This window comes from Anabrus simplex, chromosome 7 (assembly GCF_040414725.1).
Source record: "Anabrus simplex isolate iqAnaSimp1 chromosome 7, ASM4041472v1, whole genome shotgun sequence".
Classification (NCBI taxonomy): Eukaryota; Metazoa; Arthropoda; class Insecta; order Orthoptera; family Tettigoniidae; genus Anabrus; species Anabrus simplex.
Genome location: NC_090271.1, coordinates 197,800,080 through 197,823,712, shown reverse-complemented (window position 1 = coordinate 197,823,712; position 23,633 = coordinate 197,800,080). Strand labels below are relative to the sequence as shown.

General features: G+C 41.5%; 1 protein-coding gene across 2 annotated transcripts in view; it reads right to left on the bottom strand.

Annotated features, from left to right (window-relative positions):
* The window catches only part of LOC137496880 (alpha-tocopherol transfer protein-like), a 253,478-nt gene that overhangs the window by 152,294 nt on the left and 77,551 nt on the right, over nt 1-23,633 (bottom strand). For both annotated transcript variants that reach the window (XM_068228656.1, XM_067151513.2), the window contains exon 2: nt 12,000-12,214. In XM_068228656.1, coding sequence (XP_068084757.1) covers nt 12,000-12,192 — 193 coding nt within the window. In that variant the 5' untranslated portion in view covers nt 12,193-12,214. The remainder of the gene's footprint in view (nt 1-11,999; nt 12,215-23,633) is intronic.

Genomic DNA, 23,633 nt, shown 5'->3' with positions numbered 1-23,633 from the left:
ACCAGAGAAACACGTAATTGTTGAATACTTACCTCAGCTCAGGAGTCAGAAATGGTATCTGGCCATGAAACTAGCCCGAAATTAACATGATGTCAAGTAACATCTAGATCTGTATTATAAAGGTGTGTATGTAACCAGGAAGAAAATGTATGTTTCCTTTTTTTTTCTTTTCTTCTTTCTTTTTTGTTTTTTTATTTTACGTCACACCAACTCAGACAATTCCTATGACGACGATGGGACAGGACAGAGAGAAAGAGACCGTGACAGCCCCAGCATATGCCTGATACGAAAATGAGAAACCACACGGAAAGCCACATTCAAGGCTGCCGGCAGTGGGGTTCGAATCCACTAACTTACAAACACAAGCGGTTCGAATCACGCAGCCAAAACGCTCAGTTGGAAATGTGTTATGCCATGCGACAATGTTTAGCTTACCATTAAATGCGCTTATCCTTTCCACTTCCGTGATCTATTTAACAATTCGTAAATACACCTGGATAGAGCCTAATAGTAGTTGTATGTTTATTTCAAGTGATTTTACGGGTAGTGTGATTCGTTAATAACAATTTTGATTCAGCTTTCGTGCGTTCATCTTGAATTATAAACTATTAGATCGACTGGACATCTGTTCTCACACACTCGCAGTGTTCATCCCCAAGCTAATGTTAGAAACTGAACAGTTGGGCTCAGTAGCTCAGACAGTAGAGCGCTGGCCTTCTGAGCTCAAACTGGCGAGTTCCATCCCGATACAATCTGGTGGTATTTGAAGATGCTCAAATGCTCAAATACTCCAGCCTCAAATAGGTAGATTTACTGGAATGTAAAATAATTCCTACGGGACAAAATTCTGGCACCTTGGCCTTTCGTAAAGTAGTAAAAGTAGTTAGTTAGACGCAATGATATCAATTCCTTTACTTTATTCGTGTCAGAAGTATCAACTTTATTTACAGATATTAAACAAAAACATGATATCTACATTCCTACTATACAAATATACAAGTCTATTATACAATCACAGATAGAGCAACAATATTCGAGAGCTAGATGATGCTTGCCCAGTATTGGGCGACGTCAATAGCGTTGGGGGAGGCTGCAATCAAGTCTTTCATAGTGCACATTGAAGGACATAAAACACACTGACATAGATGTTGGATCGTCTGCTGCTCTCCGCAATCACAAAATGATGAATCACTTGAGAAGCCCCACTTCCGCAAATTTACTTTGTTCTGCCGACTTCTGTACGAAGTCTGTTAAGGGCTTTCCATACTGTCCACTTCTCCTGGTGTCCACATGGAAGACTTTCCTTCGGCTCTATCCAGTTGGAAAGGTGGTGGATTCTTTCCACATTGTGACTCTAGCATTCTCTGCTTTCCCCTCAAGGTTAACTGATGTGCGGAGAAAACTTTTTCTAGATTTTAGCCTCTGTGTGGCTGGGTGGTATCCATAGAGAGGATGTGCTTCTGAAGAAGATGACTGGAGCCTTTCTTTGTTAGCTGCTACCTCCCTACGAATCTCACCGGGAGCAATACCAGTTAAAAGTTGGACCTTCTCAATGGGTGTAGGTTTCAAGCATCCAGTAATGATCCTGCAGCTTTCGTTTAAAGCGATGTCGACCTGCTTCGTATGAGCAGACCTGTACCAAACCGGGGAGGCATATTCTCCTGCAGAGTAGCATAGAGCTAGAGCTGATGTTCTAATTGTTTGTGGTTGTGTTCCCCAACTTGTTCCTGATAACTTTCGTAGAATGTTGTTTCTCGCGGCTATCTTTTGTTTCAGGTTTTGGCAATGTTTCTTATATGTTAATGTGCGATCCAGCATAACTCCCAGGTACTTTGGTGTAAAGCAGTGTTCCAGTAAGTTCCCCTTCCATAGTACTTTGAGTTTCTGAGAGGCTTGTGCATGCCGCAGATGGAACGCACAAATTTGAGTCTTAGCTGGATTTGGTTTGAGTTGGTTTTTCTCATAATAGGTACCTAGCTCTTCTAATGCAGCAGTTAAAGAGATCTCTGCTTCATCAAAGGTATCAGTTTGAGTAGTAAGTGCAAGGTCATCGGCATAGATATCAATAAATAACTTTTAGAAACGACTGTTATGAGTTTCAGGGAGGCATGTTACGCCACTAAATTCAAGAGTACGGTATATAATTTGATTGCTGGTTCTTCAAAAATGCACTCAACGTGGTCACTAAACACTAGCGCATTTCATTTCAAGAGTTAAGAAATCGTCGTCGGCCCGATGTTCATGTTTGCGAATCTCCGGTAACTTGAAATATTACGGTATCTCTTCACGAGGTTATACCTATTAATGGGACTGGAGTCGAAAAATAAGTGGCGGTGGCTTTGAGAAGGGCATCTCAGCATTTCGTGAAGTTGAAACGGGAAATTATTTCAATAATGGCCACGTTTAATTCTCATTTACTTGCCACATCTGGATCCAAATAATCATCAGCATCATCATCATAATCATCATCATCCTGTTTACTCGTGTCTGAATATCGTGACCTAACTGGCTATGCCTTGTGTCACCGATGATTGTTGGGGATTTTACCCGTGGTCTACTGCCTACAATTTTCCCTTAAATGTTAAATTTCTCTTGATTATGTCCAACTCACCTCATAATGAGTCCAAGATGTGGAGTATTCTAACTTTCATACGGAAATAAAGTCAATCAGAAATCTTCAGATACTTAAAAAAAACTCGTTGGTACGTTTTAAGGACCAAGACACACCTAACATCCTCCGCCAGCACTACATTCTGAAGGCGTCCTTTATCACACACATCCGTAGGAGAAGATAGCGCAGGCAGTTTCAAGCATATGTATCTTCGCGGTATAAACTGCTACTGCCAGATTTTGGCTAACCTCATCATAGCGACTAGAGGATGGTTGCCCAGTTGTTCTTCCTCTTAAAACCACCACCACCACCACCACCACTCATAGCGACTCGCCCTAAAACTAGTTTTCCCCTTCTTTCTCAAAATTTCCCGTACATATGATTTTAATATAACAATGTTATTGACTTTACGTCGCACTAACTACTTTCAGTCCCGCAGGAGTTCTTTAACGTTGCCAGTAAATTTACCGACACGAGGCTGTCGTATTTGAGCACCTTCAAATACCACCGGACTGAGCCAGGATCGAACCTGCCAAGTTGGGGTCAGAAGGCCAGTGCTTCAACCGTCCGAGCCACTCAGCCCGGTATATGATTTTTGACCCAAGATAGACGAACTCGTCCACTACATGTAAAAGGGTCCCATGGAAACATTGCAAATAACTTCCGGGCAGCCAAGATGTAGCAGCATGGTTGGTTGGTTGGTTGGTTGGTTGGTCGGTCGGTCGGTCGGTCGGTCGGTCGGTCGGTCGGTCGGTCGGTCTTGTTGTAGGTCTGATCTGTGGGTTTGATTTAATTCAGGAAAATATGCATATGAGTGTGGCTGGTTGTGTTCCAAGTTACCCCATTTGGAATGGAATGAAGAAAATATGGGTGATTTAAGAAATGTACATATTTTGTTGAAACAATATGATGATGCAAATTTGTTTTACACTAATGTAATAGCATTATGGCAAGTATTGCTTACAGGGAAAGTTTGAATGTTTTTGAGGCTAAATTTATAGATTTTCTTTCTGTTAGTAGGTTTCAAGTTAAAAGGAAAATTGTCTAGCTCTTAAATGTAAATTCATTGAATCATGGGTGTAAGGAATGTGCCGATATTTTTGTTGACAAGTGTTTTAATGTGATGATACAATGCTTTTAAATCAGAAAAAAGAAAAATCTAGCCGTGAACGTTCAGGCAGGAATTCTAAAGCTAAAAATGTAATGCATAAATGAAAGATCAAGCCCTTTCACATCTTGATTATATGTCTAATTTCAGTCTTTAAATAATAACCTGTTAAATAATTCTTCATTCATTTATACAGAATTGCTTTAGCAACTTTGAAGTTAATATCTTAGTAACATTTTCTTTCTAGACGTAATTTATTTATCCATTTCCGTACATACATTTCCATTGATATTTGAATTTAGCGCGAATGTGCAGGTCAAGCAACTAGGAGCGCCACTTGCGACTTGTCTCCCATTTAAAAAAAGGCTAAATCCGGAAGTGTCGCGTATTGTCCCTACTGTATTTGATATAACATCCGTTTGAGAAGCCTTTTTCGTGAACAGTGAGATTTTCTTCAGAAGATACAGAGCAAGTTCTCTGCGAAACGTAAAGAATTTCACCTTATATTCTTGACACGGCATACGCTCAAAAGCCTACATCATGTCTATAAGTTCGGGCCGTGAAAGCATCAATGGCGATATCTGAGGATGTTTAAATGCAATAACTCCACGTCAGTGGTTTCTGACACGTTAAAGAACTCCAGAAGGACAGAAATGCGTCACTTCACATCCGTTCAGACCGTTAACAGAACGAATGTTGAACAAGTTTTATATTATTATTATTATTATTATTATTATTATTATTATTATTAGTAGTAGTAGTAGTAGTAGTAGTAGTAGTAGTAGTAGTAGTATCATTATTATTATTATCCCGCTCGTTAGCTCAATGGTCAATGTGCTAGCCTTCGGTTCTAAAGGATTATGGTTAATTTTTTTGGCTTGGGGACTGGATATTTTTTCATATTAATACGTTCCCATTACACTACCAGCTACCAAAGAAACTCGCAATATTGAATACATCCCTCCATATAGGGTTGGCGCTAGGACGGGTATCCGGTCGTAAAACGGGGCAAAATCCAGGAAATATCATCGCCATTCCTATATTTCAAGAATTTTATTGTGCACCTGTCTATCTGCGTAGTGTAACGGTTAGCACTATTAGCTGTCATACTCAGAGGGCCCGGTTCGATTTCTGGTACCGCCAGAAATTTAAGATTGGCAGTAGTGCTGGTATGTGGTTAAAAAGAAACATGCAGCTCAGCTCACCTTCACTGGCAGTGCGGCTAAAAAGGAGCTGCACCACCTTGGGACGAGCACATGAATTTACGCTTATTACGCAAATCTCGACAATGGACATAACACCTCTTAATGATTTCTTTTTTTTTTTTTTTTTTTTTTTTTTGTAGCGTGTTTCATCCTCTACTTTTCCCCCGAGAAAATTCAGGCTGACTACACGTCTTGATTGAGAGATGATCATTTTAATGATTATAGACAAAAAGTGTCTCGTGCAGCGTTCTTCGCCCTTGGAAAACGGTCAACACTTCCACGTTGGATTAAAAGTCAACTTCCTCGAGATATTTCTCTTTCACCAAGAGAAGAATCTGAACATGATCAATGAGTGTTCGTGTTAATAAGTTTATTAATTCCATATTACAATTTGTTTTACGTCGCACCGACACAGGTCTTATGGCGAGGACAGGACAGGAAATGCCTAGGAGTGGGAAGGAAACGGCCGTAGCCGTAATTGAGGTACAGCCCCTGCATTTGCCTGGTGCGAAAATGGGAAACCATGGAAATCCATCTTCAGGGCTGCCGACAGTGGGGCTCGAACCCACCATCTCCCGGATGCAAGCTCACAGCTGCGTGCCCCTAACCGCACGGCCAACTCGCCCGGTAGTTTATTAATTTCAACTCGTGTGCTTTTGCGCATTTCTTCTCTTAACCAGTTCCCAATTTAATTCTTAATAAAGCATTCAGTATAACAAATATTGCAGGGTTTGTGAACAATTGTTTTTTAATGTGTGTGTCTCTCTGTTTCAGCTCTTTTTTTTATTAGAAAACTACTCACTTGTATAGTTACAGAAGGACCTATAGGATATAGACTTCAAATCGCGTCATCAGTAAGCAACTGCTTTTGCCTTGTGTTCGTATGTACAAGTAACAACATTTTTGTCTGATGTTTGTTTTTCCTCTCTTGTTAACAGTGGTCAAATATCACAAAATATTGAATAATAGTAATAAAACCACTATTTCGGTAACCGTTTATTGTTCAGGATAAGGTTAGCACACAATACCTTCTCTTGTGGTACATTTCTTGAGTGACAATGTACTTCACTCGTGTACTATATGTTAAGAAGGCTATGTAAATTACTGGCCTGGATCTCCAATACAGAATTAATTTGCATTGAATAGAGGGAATGAACAAACATTTGTTTTCAGTCCTTTATCGAGTAGATTAAAATACGTCTAAATGCTGCTAGTCATTCAGGAAAGGAAGTAGACAACGGTATTCCATTTTCCTTACAAGACAAACCTCCTATCTTAGTAACAGCAGCAAAACTGGATAACATACACAAGACATTACGCTGGCTTAATGTTACTACATTAACTATCATCTTGTATTTTCCTACAAGGTCATTAATAATACTGTAGCATCGCTTACACGAACCTAGCATCAACTGAGGGAATAATAATAATAATAATAATAATAATAATAATAATAATAATAATAATAATAATAATAATAATAATAATAATAATAGACTGATCACTGCCATTAAACTGATCAGGAATGTAAGTGCAGGCGTTTGATCTTAGGCAAGACAAACAAGATTTTTCACACATATAGATTTTCTTGTCAAGCAGGAAATGTACGTACGCATGCATGCACAGAATTGCAGATTCGATTGCCTAAGGTGCAGGTATGTGGGAGATTAGGGGGTCTGAACATCCTGATCCAAACTAATAATATCCTATCCTATCCTATCGTATCCTATCCTATCCTATCGTATCCTATCCTATGTATGTATGTATGTTGGGTATTCAGCCCGAAGGCTGGTTTGATCCTCTACAGCTCCACCAACAGCTGTCATAGAAGCCTAGGTGCCACTGAAGAGGCATACTAGGGAAGTGAGGAGTGAGATAGTTTCCCGTTGCTTCCTCATATCATATCATATCATATATCATATCATATCATCTTCTTCCTTTCTTAATCCGTTATCGGTCCAGGGTTGGTTTATCTCTCGGACTCAGCAGCGAGGGATCCCACCTATATCGCCTCAAGGGCAGTGTCCTGGACAGTGAGACTTTGGGTTGGTGATAAAAGGAAGGAGGACCAGTACCTGACCCAGCTGGCCTTACTTGCTATGCTGAACATGGGCATTACAGAGGGATGAGAAGATTGAAAGGGATAGACAAAGAAGAGGGAAGAAAGGGGGCGTGGCCTTAAGTTAGGTACCAACCCGGCATTTGCCTGGAGAAAAAGTGGGGAACCACGGAAAAACCACATCGAGGATAGCTGAGGTGGGAATCGAACCCCCTCTACTCAGCTGACCTCCCGAGGCTGAGTGGACCCCGTTCAAGCCCTCGTACCAATTTTCAAATTTAGTGGCATACCGGGAATCGAACTCGGGGCTCCGGGGGTGGCAACTAATCACACTAACCACTCTAACCACTAAATCACGGAGGTGGACTGTTAATTATTAATGTTTTTTTTAAATCTTACAAAATTAATTGTAACAAAATCTCACTTTAGAACTTTTTTCTTTCTTGCCAGCTAAATCAAAGTCGCTTTGTACTGATCGAATTTTGCGTTGAAAGTTATTCTGTAGGCAACTAACTCGAAGTCGTTTGTCGTTTCTATATCGACAATTAAGTCCGGAGCTTCCGGCATGCTATGAGTGACGAATCAGAAATAAACTGTAAATGGACTGGCTTCATATTTAGCAGCAATTTAAGGAGTAATTTAACGTTAGTTATGGTGGCTGAAGTTTGAGAAAATTCTTGGAAATTCAGGCAAATAAAAATAACTTTAACAGGACTGATCCCTCACCCATCCAAACAGAAAAATTATTAAGGCAACTGCCTATTGTTCCACTAAGTGGGGACCGTCCTCCTGCTCCACAACATGTCAAGGATGTACCTTAGTAAAGTAGGGCCCACGAGAGTTGAAGTCTGACGTTTAGCGCCACCGGCGAGAAAAAGTTGACTAACGCTGCTCGAAAATGGCCTGTTGCTATGGCAATGATAACAGAGTTGCAACATTTTAGGACGCTATCACCACGTGGGTTGGCTTGCTCTCAGTCACTTTTGTCATTCATATTCTGACTGATTTCTTTTCTCGATGAAGTATCGTCTTCCTATTGTGTTTATTATACCGTAGATTATTTTTGAATTGTACAGCTACCGTTAACAATCGGAGTTAAATAATAAAAAACTATCAGTGTGGGTAGTGTTGTTCTCTTCTGTGATTAACATGTGCATTTGTTGAGGTTATTGTCAGAAACTGTTGATTTTGTTAGTGATTATGAAATCTTTTATATATATCGATAATGTCGTGTTCTGTCTTAAATTCTGGAATTATTAACACGAGCTTAGGAACCGGTTAAGGTAAATGAATTGTATTAGGCCTAGGCCTACATGTTTTATTAAACACTCAGCCTGTCTGAAAGGGTGGTAGGCTGCAAATGGAGGTAACTATGACAACGCAGCGTACTTCGTAGTTACAGCTTTCGCCGCTCACCTGTCAGACTTCAACTCTCGTGGGCCCTACTATAGACAGTGGCATGCACTAAGCTCGCTTGGCTATTGGCTTAGATTTACTCTACCATCCACTAACTCCGTACCGGACAGACGTGAAAGGCATGACGGTCATAGTCCTGTCAAATTGTTTCATCACTATTATTCAAAATTATACTCCCGTAACCATGATGAGACATCTTCGAAGTTCTCGTAGAAACGGACATGTTGTAACTTCTTTGTTTACAGCCAAGGACTTGAAATTTTATACTTCGAAGCCCAACCCACCCCTCCAATCCTTAGCATTCTAGGCCTAGAAAGAGAGAAATACATTTATTTCTGCTCCCCTATTTGGAGGCTGCCAAAGAGGCAAAGTTTACATGAAAAGTTGATTAATAACTACAAGGCTCGTATAAAATATTCTATAAATGATTGGAATACCATATTAAAGCCTACTTATTACTTAATAAAAATCGTATCAGTCAATTTTGAAATCCACGAGGAATTCCTTATAGGACAAATATACAGCTAAGAGTATACATTATGTTTTACTATTGCTAACGATCCTTTCAGGGATGCTAACTCAATGTCCTTAATAAATTGGCTATCCAAATTAAATTTCTTACAAAAGTTGTGAAACGTGTGAGAAATGGTGCCTCCTGCTCCTGTTCTTAATAGACCCCAAAATTAGAACCGAGGCATCATCCACTCAACCACATGATGTACACAAGGAGAAATTAGCTGAATGTACTGCTTTTCGTCTCTGGTTTATTCTATCTCTGTTGGTCGCCCTTCCTAGATTGCGTAAATTTACGTTGATTGTTAAGTAACTTTTTCTCTGCCGTATCTCATAAAATTTAAATGCAGGGTGTTTTGGACCGGGAAGCTGACGCACGGCTTTGGATAAGAATTCCATGAATTCTTTGACGTGATTACAGAAGTCATCGTAATCACCGATATTCTGGAATTCCAACTTAAATTTTTGCATCGTTCTTTGTATGTCTGTGTGTTTTGATTTTGGAACAACGTACTGTGATTCGTTATGTCTGGCGTGTTAATATTTTCGTTAATATTACCTGGAAGCAAGATATTAGTATCATATGAAAGGGGTGCACGACCACTTCTCGCTGATTTCCATTCGGGCTGCTTAGCTAACAATGCAGGTCTATGTCCTTGTGGATGAGGTCGCCTAATGCGGATGCTCTCTCCTAGCTTCCCTTTTATAGAGTTTACCACAATGTGGACAGGCTTTGGTGTTAACAACTTCATCGGTGTTAATCTGAGTCGGTGTGTTAGGTGATTCGTCCAAGGGTTCCATTTCAGGATATTATAGCACCCTTATTCGCAAGAACGGAATTGAATTCATGACTGTTTAGACCAGGATACCTTATGTGTTTGTCCAACCCTTGTCCCGTTTCCCTACGGGGTCGGGTATGAGGTGAGATGAATTTGTCGTGGCGGTTTTTTTTATATGACCGGATGCCCTTCCTGACGTCAACCTCATCAGAGGAGTTAATGGGAGATGAAATGAATGACGTGATATATGATAGTAGGGAGAGGGTGAAACCCGGTGCCGGCACATAGCCTACTCCTGTCGAATAGCACCAAGGGGTCTGCTCAAGGCTTAACGTCCCCATCCGACGGACGAATCACCATCAACAGCGTCATATGCCCTCACTCCATATGAGCACTGCGGAGAGGTTTGGAATTTAATCCAGGCTTTTGGCACGCAATCTAGTGATTAGAAATTGTATACCACCACCTCCCCTACCCTGCCGGCCAACATTCTGATGGTGAAAATTTTTTCGACCAACGGGACTCGAACCGGCTAACCTCGGTGTTAGACCGTTTTTAGACTTCAGCGCCTTAACGATCATGGCCACCAGGCGGGCTAGACCAGGATACCTTATGATCGTCCAAATTAAGGTCCGTGGGTCAGATGACATTCCACTCAAGCATGGAGAGCATTCAAATAATATAACTATTCAGAATAGACCTATGAACCTTCGTGCGTCAGACGGCTACGCGCCGGCCTTTCACCGCTAGGTTCCGTGATTCAACTCCCGGTCACTCCATGCCAGATTTGTGCTGGACAAAGAGAAGGCGGGACAGAATGTTCTGCGGGTACTCTGGTTTTACCTGCCATCTTTCATTCAGCAACACTCCAGTATCATTTCATTTCATCTGTCAGTCATTAATCATTGCCCCCAGACGAGTACGACAGGCTTCGGCAGTCGGCACAGCCGCTGGATGGGGGCTTCATTCATTCCATTCCTGACCTGCTCGATTGACTGGAAACAGGCTGTGGATTTTTATTCAGTATAGACTTATACTGCATTATTCATTTTGTAGAATGAAAAAAATGTAGACTAAGCAGGAGATCCAGTTTCATCTCTTGGTTTAGTCATTTACTTCGATTCATGACTGTTTAGACCAGGATACCTTATCCAGTCGACTCTAACCGCCAGCTAATAAATTGTTTCCGTACGTTGTACTTCAGGGCTGCCGACAGTGGGGTTCGAACTCACTATCTCTCGAATGCAAGCCCACAGCTGCGCGACTCTAACCGCACGGCCAATTCGCTCGGTTATAATTGGTTTCAAAGGCAGGAGAGGATAGAGAATTGTCAGAATACCAACGTGGAGTGTCGAAAGGTTTAACGCCGACGTCTCATAGCTAAGGCGGCCGAGGCTACTTAAGGAGTTCTGCGCTTCTGAAGCCCCAGCCAAGCACGTTTATTGCCCCATTCATGAAATCTGAACTTACGAACTTCATTGTAACATATTTCGATCTACCCATCGAAGCCCCCGTGACTCTGAAAGCTTAGATTTAACTTTCGCGCTTAATAATGTTTTACTATACGGCAGACTCAGTGGTTCAAAACGGTTCAGGCAATGTTCTGACCCCAACTTGGCAGGTTCCATTCTGGCTTACTGCGATAGTATTTGGAGATGCTCAAATACGTCAGTCTCATGTTGGTAGATTTACTGGCACGTAAAGGAACTCCTGCGGCACAAAATTCCGGCACCTCGGCCTCTCCGAAACCCGTCAAAAGTAGTTAGTGGGACGCAAAACCAACAAGATTATTATCTCTTACTAAACGCATCTTGCTTCTCATATCACAGATTTGCTGTATATCGACTGTCTTGCAGATGTGTAAAGTTGCTTAAAATTTACAAAGAAAATGCCGTCAATATAAAATCAAACCCACACTGACTAGATACTTATTTCGACAACACCTATACGCGGTAAGTACTCTACGTCGAAACTAGCGATCGTAGCCCTGACAGTCCCGCTAGACTTTTTTTAAACTTAAACTTCGTTTACTTCTTGTTCAAGCAAACTCGTGCCCTCGTTCCGATGTTGTGCTATTCAGTCACACTCCCAATGGAGGGAGCTGCTTGTACATTTTTAACCACATACCAGTCTTCCTGTCATTCTTAAATCTCTGACAGTACTCAGAAATGAACCCAGACCTCCGAGGACGGCAACTAACAACGCTAACCGTTACGCTACGGAGGCGAACTTGTTCAAGTGGTTGTAATAGAAACTTAAGATTCACTGTAATTGCTCGTAAATGAAAGTATGTAAGTCCTATTCTTACCTTTGAGAAGATCTCTGAACTCATCCATAGCATCTTTGACGACATCGGGTATTTCTCTTAGTTCCCGGCTGGCCGTTTCTCTGAATTCATCACCCATCTCGATGCACTCAAAGCGTAGTTCGTATTTCCCCATGGGCAGAGACGCAGGTTGAATACCCAAGGGCAGTCGGTCGGGGATGGGCGAGTCGGCCATGTTGATCTCGCCAGATACAGTACTGAAAAATAGAAGCAAAAGAACGGGTTACTTTTTTAGATACCACTTCGACGTGGCAGCGAAGATTCCGTAGAATGTAAAATAACTCAAAGTGCTACTGACGAAAAGTAAGTAAGCTCGTCGGACAAAAAGTTAGTCACCCCGGTGCGCACGCACAGATTCATCGTTAAGCCTGCACAGATGGCGCAGCGAACGAGTATCGTATACAGTGACTCTATGTAGTCTCGTGTTCAACCGCACGCACAATGCCTCTGCGTGAGCATAAGGCAGTAGCGATCAGTAGTGATGAGCTTGAGCCCGGCTCGAGCTGCTCGAACAGATGACGTCAGCGTTCGAGCTTTTGTGCGCACCGCCACCTAGCGCCTTGCTCTTACGAATACCCAGAAAACTTGAGAAGAATGTATAAGAGTATTATGCTTGACAGTATGGGTTCGTCTTTAGTTTACTGTTACGTCCGTGTCTTTTATACATAATATAACTTCGACCCATATCTGTATATTGGAGACAGTCAAAATTTGTGTTTGTGCGATGATTCGTTACAAATGCCTCCATCAGAATAAACCAATTGTCTACTAAAATGTGTTGCCTGGGCCGTATAATAAATGCAGAAAAAGGAAACGATTACACGTGTCGAAATAGATCTAGTTACATATTTGAATGGTTATATATAAGACTAAAATGTATGATATTTTGTCTTCGGCTGTTGGCGCATTTGCCGGTTGGTTCCATGGCTAAATTGTTAGCGTGTAGGTCTTTGATCACAAGGCTCCCGGCTTCGATTGCCGGCAGGGTCAGAATTTTTAACACCTGTTTTATCTGTTCCGGATGGGCTCGAAAACTACTGGACGGATTGACCTGAACTTTGGTGAAAGATACAGCTTGAAATCTCGAGTCACTTTTGATTTTCGTATATATTTCATGCAATTAGACAGTAACATTGCTCCATAATAATATTTATAAATCTATTTGTGTACACGATTGATGAGATGTCAATCGTTTCTTACTCAAATTCTTCCTTACGAGCAAAAAGGTCATTCTTCCCAAGGAGTGTATTCAAACCCCCCAACATTGAGGACGAAGCAGATCCTCGCCTGCGGCGTTACACAGCTGTCTTAGCCGTCCAAAGCATGACATTGTAAGAATAATATTACCGTATTCACAATTTTGCGTCAAACGTGCGGTTGTTACAAGATTCACAAACACTGCCTTGGGAGGAAACACTTCCTGTAATATGCGGAGAATATTACGGAATTACGGATACCGGTACATGCTTTGTCCTTTTCATAGCATATTATCATAGGCTAAGCCTTCTAATTTTATGGGCAATTGCCCATAAGATATACGTCAGGGGCTGCCTGGCCGAGGCGGTAAAGGCGTGCTCGGTTCGCCCGGAAGGACGTGGGTTTGAATCCCCGCCAGGAAGTCGTAAAATTTAAGAAAAGAGATTTCCACTTCCGGAGGTGCATATGGCCCTGAGTTTCACTCAGCCTACACCAAAAATGAGTACCAGGTTAATTCCTGGGGGCAAAGGCGGCCGGGCGTAGAGCTAACCACTCTACCGCATCACGTGCCGAGGTTAACAATGGTGGAAGCCTTTACCTTCCACTCTTCCAAGGGCCTTCATGGCCTGTACGGAGGTGACTTTGCTTTGCTATAAGATATACGTCAATGACTGAATGTAATAATATATGACAGCACGCACCTTCGTTATCAGTATCATAGGAGAACGGTGAACGGTGCTTCACTTCATATGTTATTTGCTTATCTGCATGTTCGCCCTGTAGCCCGAGTTAGACTTCGCCTTCGGTCACGTGACTGCTCGAGCTTGCTTCGAACAGGCTCGAACCTCGGCGCGTATCGGGTCGGCTCGATCCCACCACTAGCGATCAGTGAGAAATCGGTGTTTCAAGCGGACGGTGTATGTCAACATGGGTAGGTGTAAGGATGTGACAGAGTGGTAAAAAGGGGCAATCGTGCTTGGCCGTGCCTATGGCCATACGGTGTGTGAAGTTATTGCATTTGTTGGTGTTTCGCAGCGGCTTTTCAACGTGTCTAGAAGCAGCGGTGTACTTACTACACATGGCCACGAAACACGTCAGAATTGTGGTCGGAAAAAAGATCCTGACTGAGAGGGACCGGAGACATGTTTTACGGCCTGTGAACCAAAATCACTTTCAAACCCGACAGAAATTGCTGCAGTCATTGAATGAAGGTCCACCCCAACCTGTTAGCCAGAGAACACTGCGACGGGAACTGCATACAATAAACATTTGAAGTCGATCACCTTGCAAGAGGCTCTTGCTCACACAGGCACATAAAGATCCTGACTGAGAGGTGATTTTTCAGGCACAATGAGCTAGAAATCATCGAACGTGGACAGTAGCTGACTGGCGGAACGAAATTTGGTCTGCCGATTCACGTTTTGCCTATATTCCAATGGCGCACGTAGTCGAGTACACCGAAGGCCAAATGAATCATTTCACCCTGGAAGTGTGCAAGGTCAGGTTCAAGCCGGAGACGAGTCTGTGCTGTTTCGGGGGTGTTTTTTGTATTATGGATTGGGCCCGTTCACTTTGAGTGACCACCAACAGGAACCAGCATGTTTATTTAAACATTCTGGATGGTAAGGTGTTGCCTTTCAGTCAATATCTGCATGATGGGTATGCTATTGTTAAATTGATTTTTCAAGATGACAACAGCAAAGTTCCTCGGATTGGACACATATGTGACTGATTTTATGAACACTCCCCCACCCTAGTACATCTCGAATGGCCTGCAGAATCACCTGACTTCAAGCCCATTGAAAATCGCTGGAATAGGTTGGAACAGCGGATAAAACGCAGACATCAGCATGCCTGCATTTTGGTAGAATTGCGCGATCAATTCCTCAGCGAGTGGCTTAACCTGAATGCGACATACCTGCACAACCTTGTGGACTCACTTCTTAACCGAATCCACGCGGTTATCAAGTCCAGGGGCGAAGTTACAGGGTATTAAATCATGCTTGTAATGATTTATCCAGGTATGATTAATTTTTGTCCGATGAGCTTAGTCCGATTCTTTGACAGTATTCTCGTGAATAATTATGAGCGATCATTATACACTGACTGACAGAGCAAATGCAACACCAAGGAGGAGTGGTTCGAAAGGGATGAAAGTTGGGGAAAAACAGTCGGCACGGAAGAATAATTGATGTTTATTTCAAACCGATATGCAAGTTACACAATGCGCACGGCATCGACTTAGTAGGATGTAGGACCACAGCGAGCGGCGATGCACGCAGAAACACGTCGAGGTACAGAGTCAATAAGAGTGCGGATGGTGTCCTGAGGGATGGTTCTCCATTCTCTGTCAACCATTTGCCACAGTTGGTCGTCCGTACGAGGCTGGGGCAGAGTTTGCAAACGGCGTCCAATGAGATCCCACACGTGTTCGATTGGTGAGAGATCCGGAGAGTACGCTGGCCACGGAAGCATCTGTACACCTCGTAGAGCCTGTTGGGAGATGCGAGCAGTGTGTGGGCGGGCATTATCCTGCTGAAACAGAGCATTGGGCAGCCCCTGAAGGTACGGGAGTGCCACCGGCCGCAGCACATGCTGCACGTAGCGGTGGGCATTTAACGTGCCTTGAATACGCACTAGAGGTGACGTGGAATCATACGCAATAGCGCCCCAAACCATGATGCCGCGTTGTCTAGCGGTAGGGCGCTCCACAGTTACTGCCGGATTTGACCTTTCTCCACGCCGACGCCACACTCGTCTGCGGTGACTATCACTGACAGAACAGAAGCGTGACTCATCGGAGAACACGACGTTCCGCCATTCCCTCATCCAAGTCGCTCTAGCCCGGCACCATGCCAGGCGTGCACGTCTATGCTGTGGAGTCAATGGTAGTCTTCTGAGCGGACGCCGGCAGTGCAGGCCTCCTTCAACCAATCGACGGGAAATTGTTCTGGTCGATATTGGAACAGCCAGGGTGTCTTGCACATGCTGAAGAATGGCGGTTGACGTGGCGTGCGGGGCTGCCACCGCTTGGCGGTGGATGCGCCGATCCTCGCGTGCTGACGTCACTCGGGCTGCGCCTGGACCCCTCGCACGTGCCACATGTCCCTGCGCCAACCATCTTCGCCACAGGCGCTGCACCGTGGACACATCCCTATGGGTATCGGCTGCGATTTGACGAAGCGACCAACCTGCCCTTCTCAGCCCGATCACCATACCCCTCGTAAAGTCGTCTGTCTGCTGGAAATGCCTCCGTTGACGGCGGCCTGGCATTCTTAGCTATACACGTGTCCTGTGGCACACGACAACATGTTCTACAATGACTGTCGGCTGAGAAATCACGGTACGAAGTGGGCCATTCGCCAACGCCGTGTCCCATTTATCGTTCGCCACGTGCGCAGCACAGCGGCGCATTTCACATCATGAGCATACCTCAGTGACGTCAGTCTACCCTGCAATTGGCATAAAGTTCTGACCACTCCTTCTTGGTGTTGCATTTGCTCTGTCAGTCAGTGTACTTTATGAAGTATTCAGCGATTGTCTGCACTGTGGATTTTCAGTTTTATCTACCAACACTACTTTGACTTGAAGTTTGGAATTCGTTTCGTTCGCTAAATGGCATTTCTTGAAGGCTCCAGACTCAACCAGTCGCAAGCCTAATTGGAATACCAAATGAATCCGATGCATGTTTGCTGGGTGCAGTAGGTTCACATTGGTTTCTAGCAAAAAAAGGTGTTACAAAGATTTCCACAGTGTTCTTAAATGAGAGAACCATTGAAATAACAGGATTAGGCCTAATTATGGGTTCATGTAGGTCGGTTTCATCAGTGAATAAACACAAACCATGTGTCGAATTTATTTGCAGCCAAAAAGTGGAAAGGAAAGAGAAGGTACTTGTCCGTGTATTTATTGTATAGAATAAAATGCCGATTGTGAAACGAATTTTTATCCACTCCCGAGACTGAAGAACTTAACGGTTATAAAAAAATAGATATATGCAACATACAAACATTTCCGTACGCTCTTTAACCAACCGACATAAATCATATTTCCCTTGCTATGATCCATTGAAGAATTCAAAAAAATATTATCAAATTGTCAGAATAAAATATAATGCATTTAACCTTTCCAGTAGCACGTTTTGTTCATCCTTATGAATACACATTCCGGGTTTTTCTGAATGCTTTAGCAATGGCTGAAATGGGCTAAGTAGTTGAAAAAATATTACCAATATTTTCAAAGTTTCTGAACAATCACGGAAGGAAAAGAGTAATACTTGTTACTTCTTCCCTTTTTCGCCGGAACTGAACAACTGTGTAATCAGTTTCCACGGATTAATTAACTGAAAAATCATTTCCATCGTCATAAAAACAAAAGAGAAAGCTGTGTGCTGTATTTATAGACTTCACAAAAGCATTTGACTCAGTAGGAGCATCATATTGACTAAAATAGAAAATATCGTCGGAGAACATTACATCTTAAGACTACTTAGAAATACCTTATCAGACAATTATGTATGTACATACGATAACTTGTCAACTTTGAAACCTGTTCTGCAAACTGTAGGAGTACTCCAAGGTGACCCCATCAGTCCACTATTATTCAGTATTGGAACCTATGATGTAGTGAAGGCCTGTGTCACAGACCAAGTCAAGATAATTTATGCAGATGACATGGTGTTATTTTCTCAGAACCAAGACTAACTGAAAGAACCATTGGAAAGGATAACGAAATGATCCAAGGAATCAACTAAACATCAACGAAAACAAGACTGTAGCTATGGTATTCAGAAGAGGAGGTAGACTCTCAGGTTTAAAAAAAAATCTTAAACATGTGATTACTCAAACATAAACATAGTCAACAAATGTAAGTATTTGGGAGTTGCCTTACAGTCACATGCAACGGTATTTGCAGCTCATATTAAAGATAGAAGCATTGTTGGATTAATGGCAATTAACGACATTAGATACATAAACCAGATTTCTCTAAAACCAGCTATGACTTTATTCAAGATAAAAATAACTCTTGTAGTTACTTATGGACTTGAAGGAACTGGACAAGACAACTCGCTTGAAACGAGTGTTGGGTGTGTCCAAATTCGCTCCGTCAAGTTCGATATATGAAATGGCAAAAGAGACATTCTTTATTCAAGACCTACTATCTCAAGTAAAGCTTCCCTACACAACGGGCTATGGGGAAGTCTTAAATGAAATGAAGCGGAAGAAATACGGGACGACTTCTATGTCACTGATGCTCTAACAATGACCGAGTGGACAAATAGTGGATACAAACTGAGACACGCAGTAACTGTAACTCGTTTGGCCATACATGGATTTCATCACAAGGTTTGCCAACTCAAGAAGAATCATCTACCGGATACACAGTGTATATGTAAGCCTATATGGTGTTATCGGCAGTGTGACAGATACCATGCTCTCTGACTGAACTAAGCACAGATTGAATATGTGCACAAGTACCTGTAAATCTGTATGGTTCATTGTGTCACTAAACACTTTATATATATGGCCATTGGCTGCAATAAGACTTTTTTAAATCATACTTATCATTCGTGACAATATCCAAAATATCATCCTCCATTATGCTTTCATTACGTCTGGGTAGAGAGACGTGTAGGAAGACAAGACAGCAGTCAACGTTAAACACAAGGCAGAGAATTATGGTAAAAATATTTTAAAGTAATGAATACCCGTAGAATCGACTATCGCTTTCACAGGGCACTACCCAGCTCCGTGGCTAAATGGTTAGCATGCTGGCCTTTGCACAAGGAATCCCAGGTTCTATCCCGGCCGTGGCGGAGATTTTAATCTTCATTAGTTAATTCTTCCGACTTGAGGACTGGGTGTTTGTGCCTTCTTTAGTATTAGATTTCATCGTAATTAAGGCCCCCTATCCTCACAGACGCTCAGGTCATCTATGAACGAAAACTCGAAAGACCTGAATCAGGCCTCTTCGGAGGCCATACGGTAATATTATTATTATTAATTAATAATAATAATAATAATAATAATAATAATCACAGGGCACTGTCAAATGATAACACGTCTTGTTGAACAACGCAACTGCAGCGTCAGACTAAACTCGGGACTGGGATAGAGTGTGACATTTGAAATCCTGCTTAACTTGTAGCTGGGACGGTGGAAAATGTGATGAGTTCCGAGTTAACTTGGGCGTGGGATGGAAAATATTAAGGGTTAATGATCTGTGATAGTTAGGCTCTGGTGAGTACCCGATGTTTTGATTCATGAAAGCAAGCGTTAAGGACCTCGCATGCTTTTTTACCTAGACTGGCTCCCATCTCTTGGAACGTTTACCAGTCTTCCTTCGTAACGGCGTGTCGAACAGTGTCTGGAGGGGACAACGGGGTAACATTACTGTACCCTTCATTGGCGAGATTTGTAGGCCAAACGAAGTGCTTTGTGAAACTTCACCCGGTGTATTTACCTACACTTATTTAACTTTAACATAGGCTTTCACTTTTCTCACTTTAACTTTGATCATTAACTACTAAAGGCGGTCCGGTTCCTTGGACGGATGGTCAATGTCAGGGCCTTCGGTTTATAGGATCCTCACTTCAATTCATGCCCTTTTATCCGCATCTGGTTAATTTCTCTGCCGCTGGGACGGGGTATTTGTGGTTTTTTTTGCTAGTTGCTTTACGTCGCACCGACACAGATAGGTCTTATGGCGACGATAGGACAGGAATGGACTAGGAGTGGGAAGGAAGCGGCCGTGGCCTTAATTAAGGTACAGCCCCAGCATTTGCCTGGTGTGAAAATGGGAAACCACGGAAAACCATTTTCAGGGCTGCCGACAGTGGGGTTCGAACCTACTATCTCCCGAATACTGGACACTGCCCGCACTTAAACGACTGCAGCTATCGAACTCGGTGGGTATTTGTGTTTGTCTCAATATACACCTCTTCATAATACAAACAGCACACCAGACAACAAACCACCACAGAAACACGCAACAATGAACACATTCCTTCGCACAGTGTTCGCTTCGGAAAGGGCATCTAGTCGTGAAACAGGTCCTAGTCCACATGAGCGCGATAATTCGTACCTACAATCCCATCAGTGTGTGGGAAGAGCGAAGGAACTGATAAAGCCCACATTTAAATATGTTTTAACGAGGACGTTGGATGAAGGAGTGTGATTTCCATGTACTGTAATTTAAATTTCACTCGTAACAATGTATTTTATATAACCTTTTAAATGTGTCACGGGTAACCTAACAATTTATAATATTGTGCTACAAAAACAATTTACGAATATCAGCTGATGGTTGTTGGTGATAAAAGCTTCATACTGTAACATTTTCAATTACCAAATAAATAATCAGCTTACATGTAGAGGGAACTGAAGTACTGTAGGTAAGAGTGTAATGGCTGGTCCACACCAAAGTTAAATAATAATGTTTTTGAAAATATTTCTCAACACAGTTAATAAACTTTTGTTAACAGACTTCTTCAACATTATGTCCACACCAGAAAAGTTGTTTGTAAGGTTACGATGCATAAGGTCAGGAAGAAGAAAATAGACGCAAAGTGTGGCAAAAGAAAAATATTGGAAAGGCGTTTAGAATTAAATTAAGTTTGGAAAGAACCCTTATGTCAGAACTTTTAATTCATGATTCAGCAGGCTTACAAAATTTTCTTGAGAATGTTCCCAAATGACTTTCAGTTCGTGTTGACAATAATTAGGCCTGAAATTGCAAGAAATGTTACAAATTATCGAAAAGCCGGCTCCGCTAATGATAGGCTATTTTTTATAGGTAAAACTTTAAGATTCCTAGCAATCGGTGACTCGGACATTTCACTTACATATTTGTCTAGATTAACAAGAAAGCAATTTCAATTATTGTGCCTGAGGTGCTTGAAGATTTTTCCAACAATATCAAGGAATCGGTAAGGTACGAAATAAAGAAAATCTTCATTCAACCTAGTTGAAATAGTATTATTTTGTTGACATACAAGTGATTAAGGAAGGTTAGGTTATTCAGCAAAGAGCGAAGTTGGAAATGAAACTACATCAGAACACAGCTAAAAGAATATCATACAGAATTAAAAGTACTGTATATAAGAACTTTCGCTTGCGATTTGATAGTCAATTTTTAGAAGAAATAAGGAAGCATCGTGTTCTGTGCTACGAATTTGCAAGGTATAATTGCATCCTTGCGCATGTGCGAACCGAAATGTTAACGAAAAAACGAAAAGTTAATTAAAAGTTTCATTCACGAAAGTTAAAGATATTTTGTTTATAAATATGCTCTAAAAGTTAACGAACGCGCTATTTTGCTTATTAACAGTCAAAAATGTTCATGAACATTGTTGGGTAACAGTGTTTATTAACAAAGTTAACGGAAACATCTTGGTGTGGACGCACCTTTAGAGATACCTGAAGGATGATGGTTCAGCTATGTTTAGGAATTGCAATGTGGATACAGAAGTGAGAACGAAGTAACTAGTGATTTGAGATTCATGGGGATGTTTAGTTCCTTCATAAATGTTACTTCTCCCTCATTCCTACTGTACCTTTTTTTTTTTTTTTTTATTAAGTAGATTTCCTTAGTTCGTGCTTCTTAAGTAAGGAACTTGAGGAAATATCAAATCTAAAAGCAAAGGAATTTGAAACTACGAAAAATCAGGCTGGGCTGAGTAGCTCAGACGGTAGAGCGCTGGTCTTCTGACCTCAAATTGGTAGGTTCGATCGTGGCTCAGTCCAGTGGTATTTGAAGGTGCTCAAATAAGTCAGTCTCATGTCTAGATTTAGTGGCTCATGAAAGAACTCCTACGGAACGACATTCCGGTACTTCGACGTCTTCGCAAACAGTAAAAGTAGTTAATGGAACGTAAAACCAGTAACATTATTATTATTATTATTATTATTATTATTATTATTATTATTATTATTATTATTATTATTATTATTTCATAGGTGTACGAATATAATTTATTATAAACAGAGGTACTCTAAGATTGACTTGCTGGCATTCGTTACAATTTTCATTAGTTGGTCATGTACTTCAATATTCTTATTTCAGTGTTTCACGTGTATTATAATGGGGAAATAGTCATGAATTTCTCTTACATTTCTGTGAAAAAAACGTCACAAAGGATATTATAGAACTGAAGAGGTTACTTATTTTTAAAGACTAAATTGGCTGCAAATTAAAATTTGAAAAATATGAAAATAACTTGTCAGTGATGATTTCTAAGAAAAGAAAATTGTTTAAACAAACCTCATAGGTTGGAATTTTCTGTAATAATTTTGGAAATATTACTACAGTATTATTATTAATAATAATAATAATAATAATAATAATAATAATAATAATAATAATAATAATAACTCCGAAGAGCATATGGGAGAACAAGAGAAATCTACAACAACAAAAAATGTATGTCTCTCCACGTTGAGATTAAACATTACAATACTGTAATCAATCCTGCGGCTTCATATGCACGGGAAACTAACGCTTCATAAAAAGGGCAAGCTGGAAAATATCCTAAAAGAAGTGCGAAAAATCATGAGAAAAATTTTAGGACCAAGACACACGGAAGAAGAGTACCGCCTCCAAACCCGGAAATCCACAGAAAAATTATCTAATATTGCGGCAGACCTCAGGAAAAGGAAGCTTAAGTTTTATGGACATGTAAAGAAACTTCCAGAAACCAGACTAACCCATCAAGTTCTTGAAGGATTTGATAAACTGAAAAATTTCTCTTGGATACAACAAACAACAGCGGACATGAAGAACGCACAAAGTCAACCTGAAGAAATTTTGAATCGAAATATATATAGAAATAAAATTGACAAGTGGGAAGTTACTCCAGAGAATGAAGTACCAAAAGGAGCAGATACCAAGTGGACGGAAGAAAGGAAGAGGCTCTTTAGTCAAAAGATGAAAGCATCCTGGATCCTCCGCAAACGAAATCACAAATAAAGCTTCGTGTGTTCCGAAAGGGACCATTCACGCATAATAATAATAATAATAATAATAATAATAATAATAATAATAATTGCTGTACGTCCCTCTACCTTTTACGGTTTTCGGAGCCACCAAGGTGCCACAATTTGGTCCCGCAGGAGTTCTTTTACGTGCAGTAAATTTACTGACATGAGAATGACGAATTTGAGCACCTTCAAATACCACCGGACTGAGCTAGGTTCGAACCTGCCAAGTTGGTGCCAGATGGCCAGCGCCTCAACCGTCTGAGCCACTCAGTCCGGCTACTACAGTATTGTTAAAGATTCTAAACTTAGAAGGTCGGAGAGATAATGATCAAGCTATCTGCTCTAGATCGGCTTCGTCTTATGCTCCCGTATTTGTTGCTTCAGTATCACTCGCTGCTACTCACGACTGCTATTAAAGAGCCATTAATACCACTTATCACAA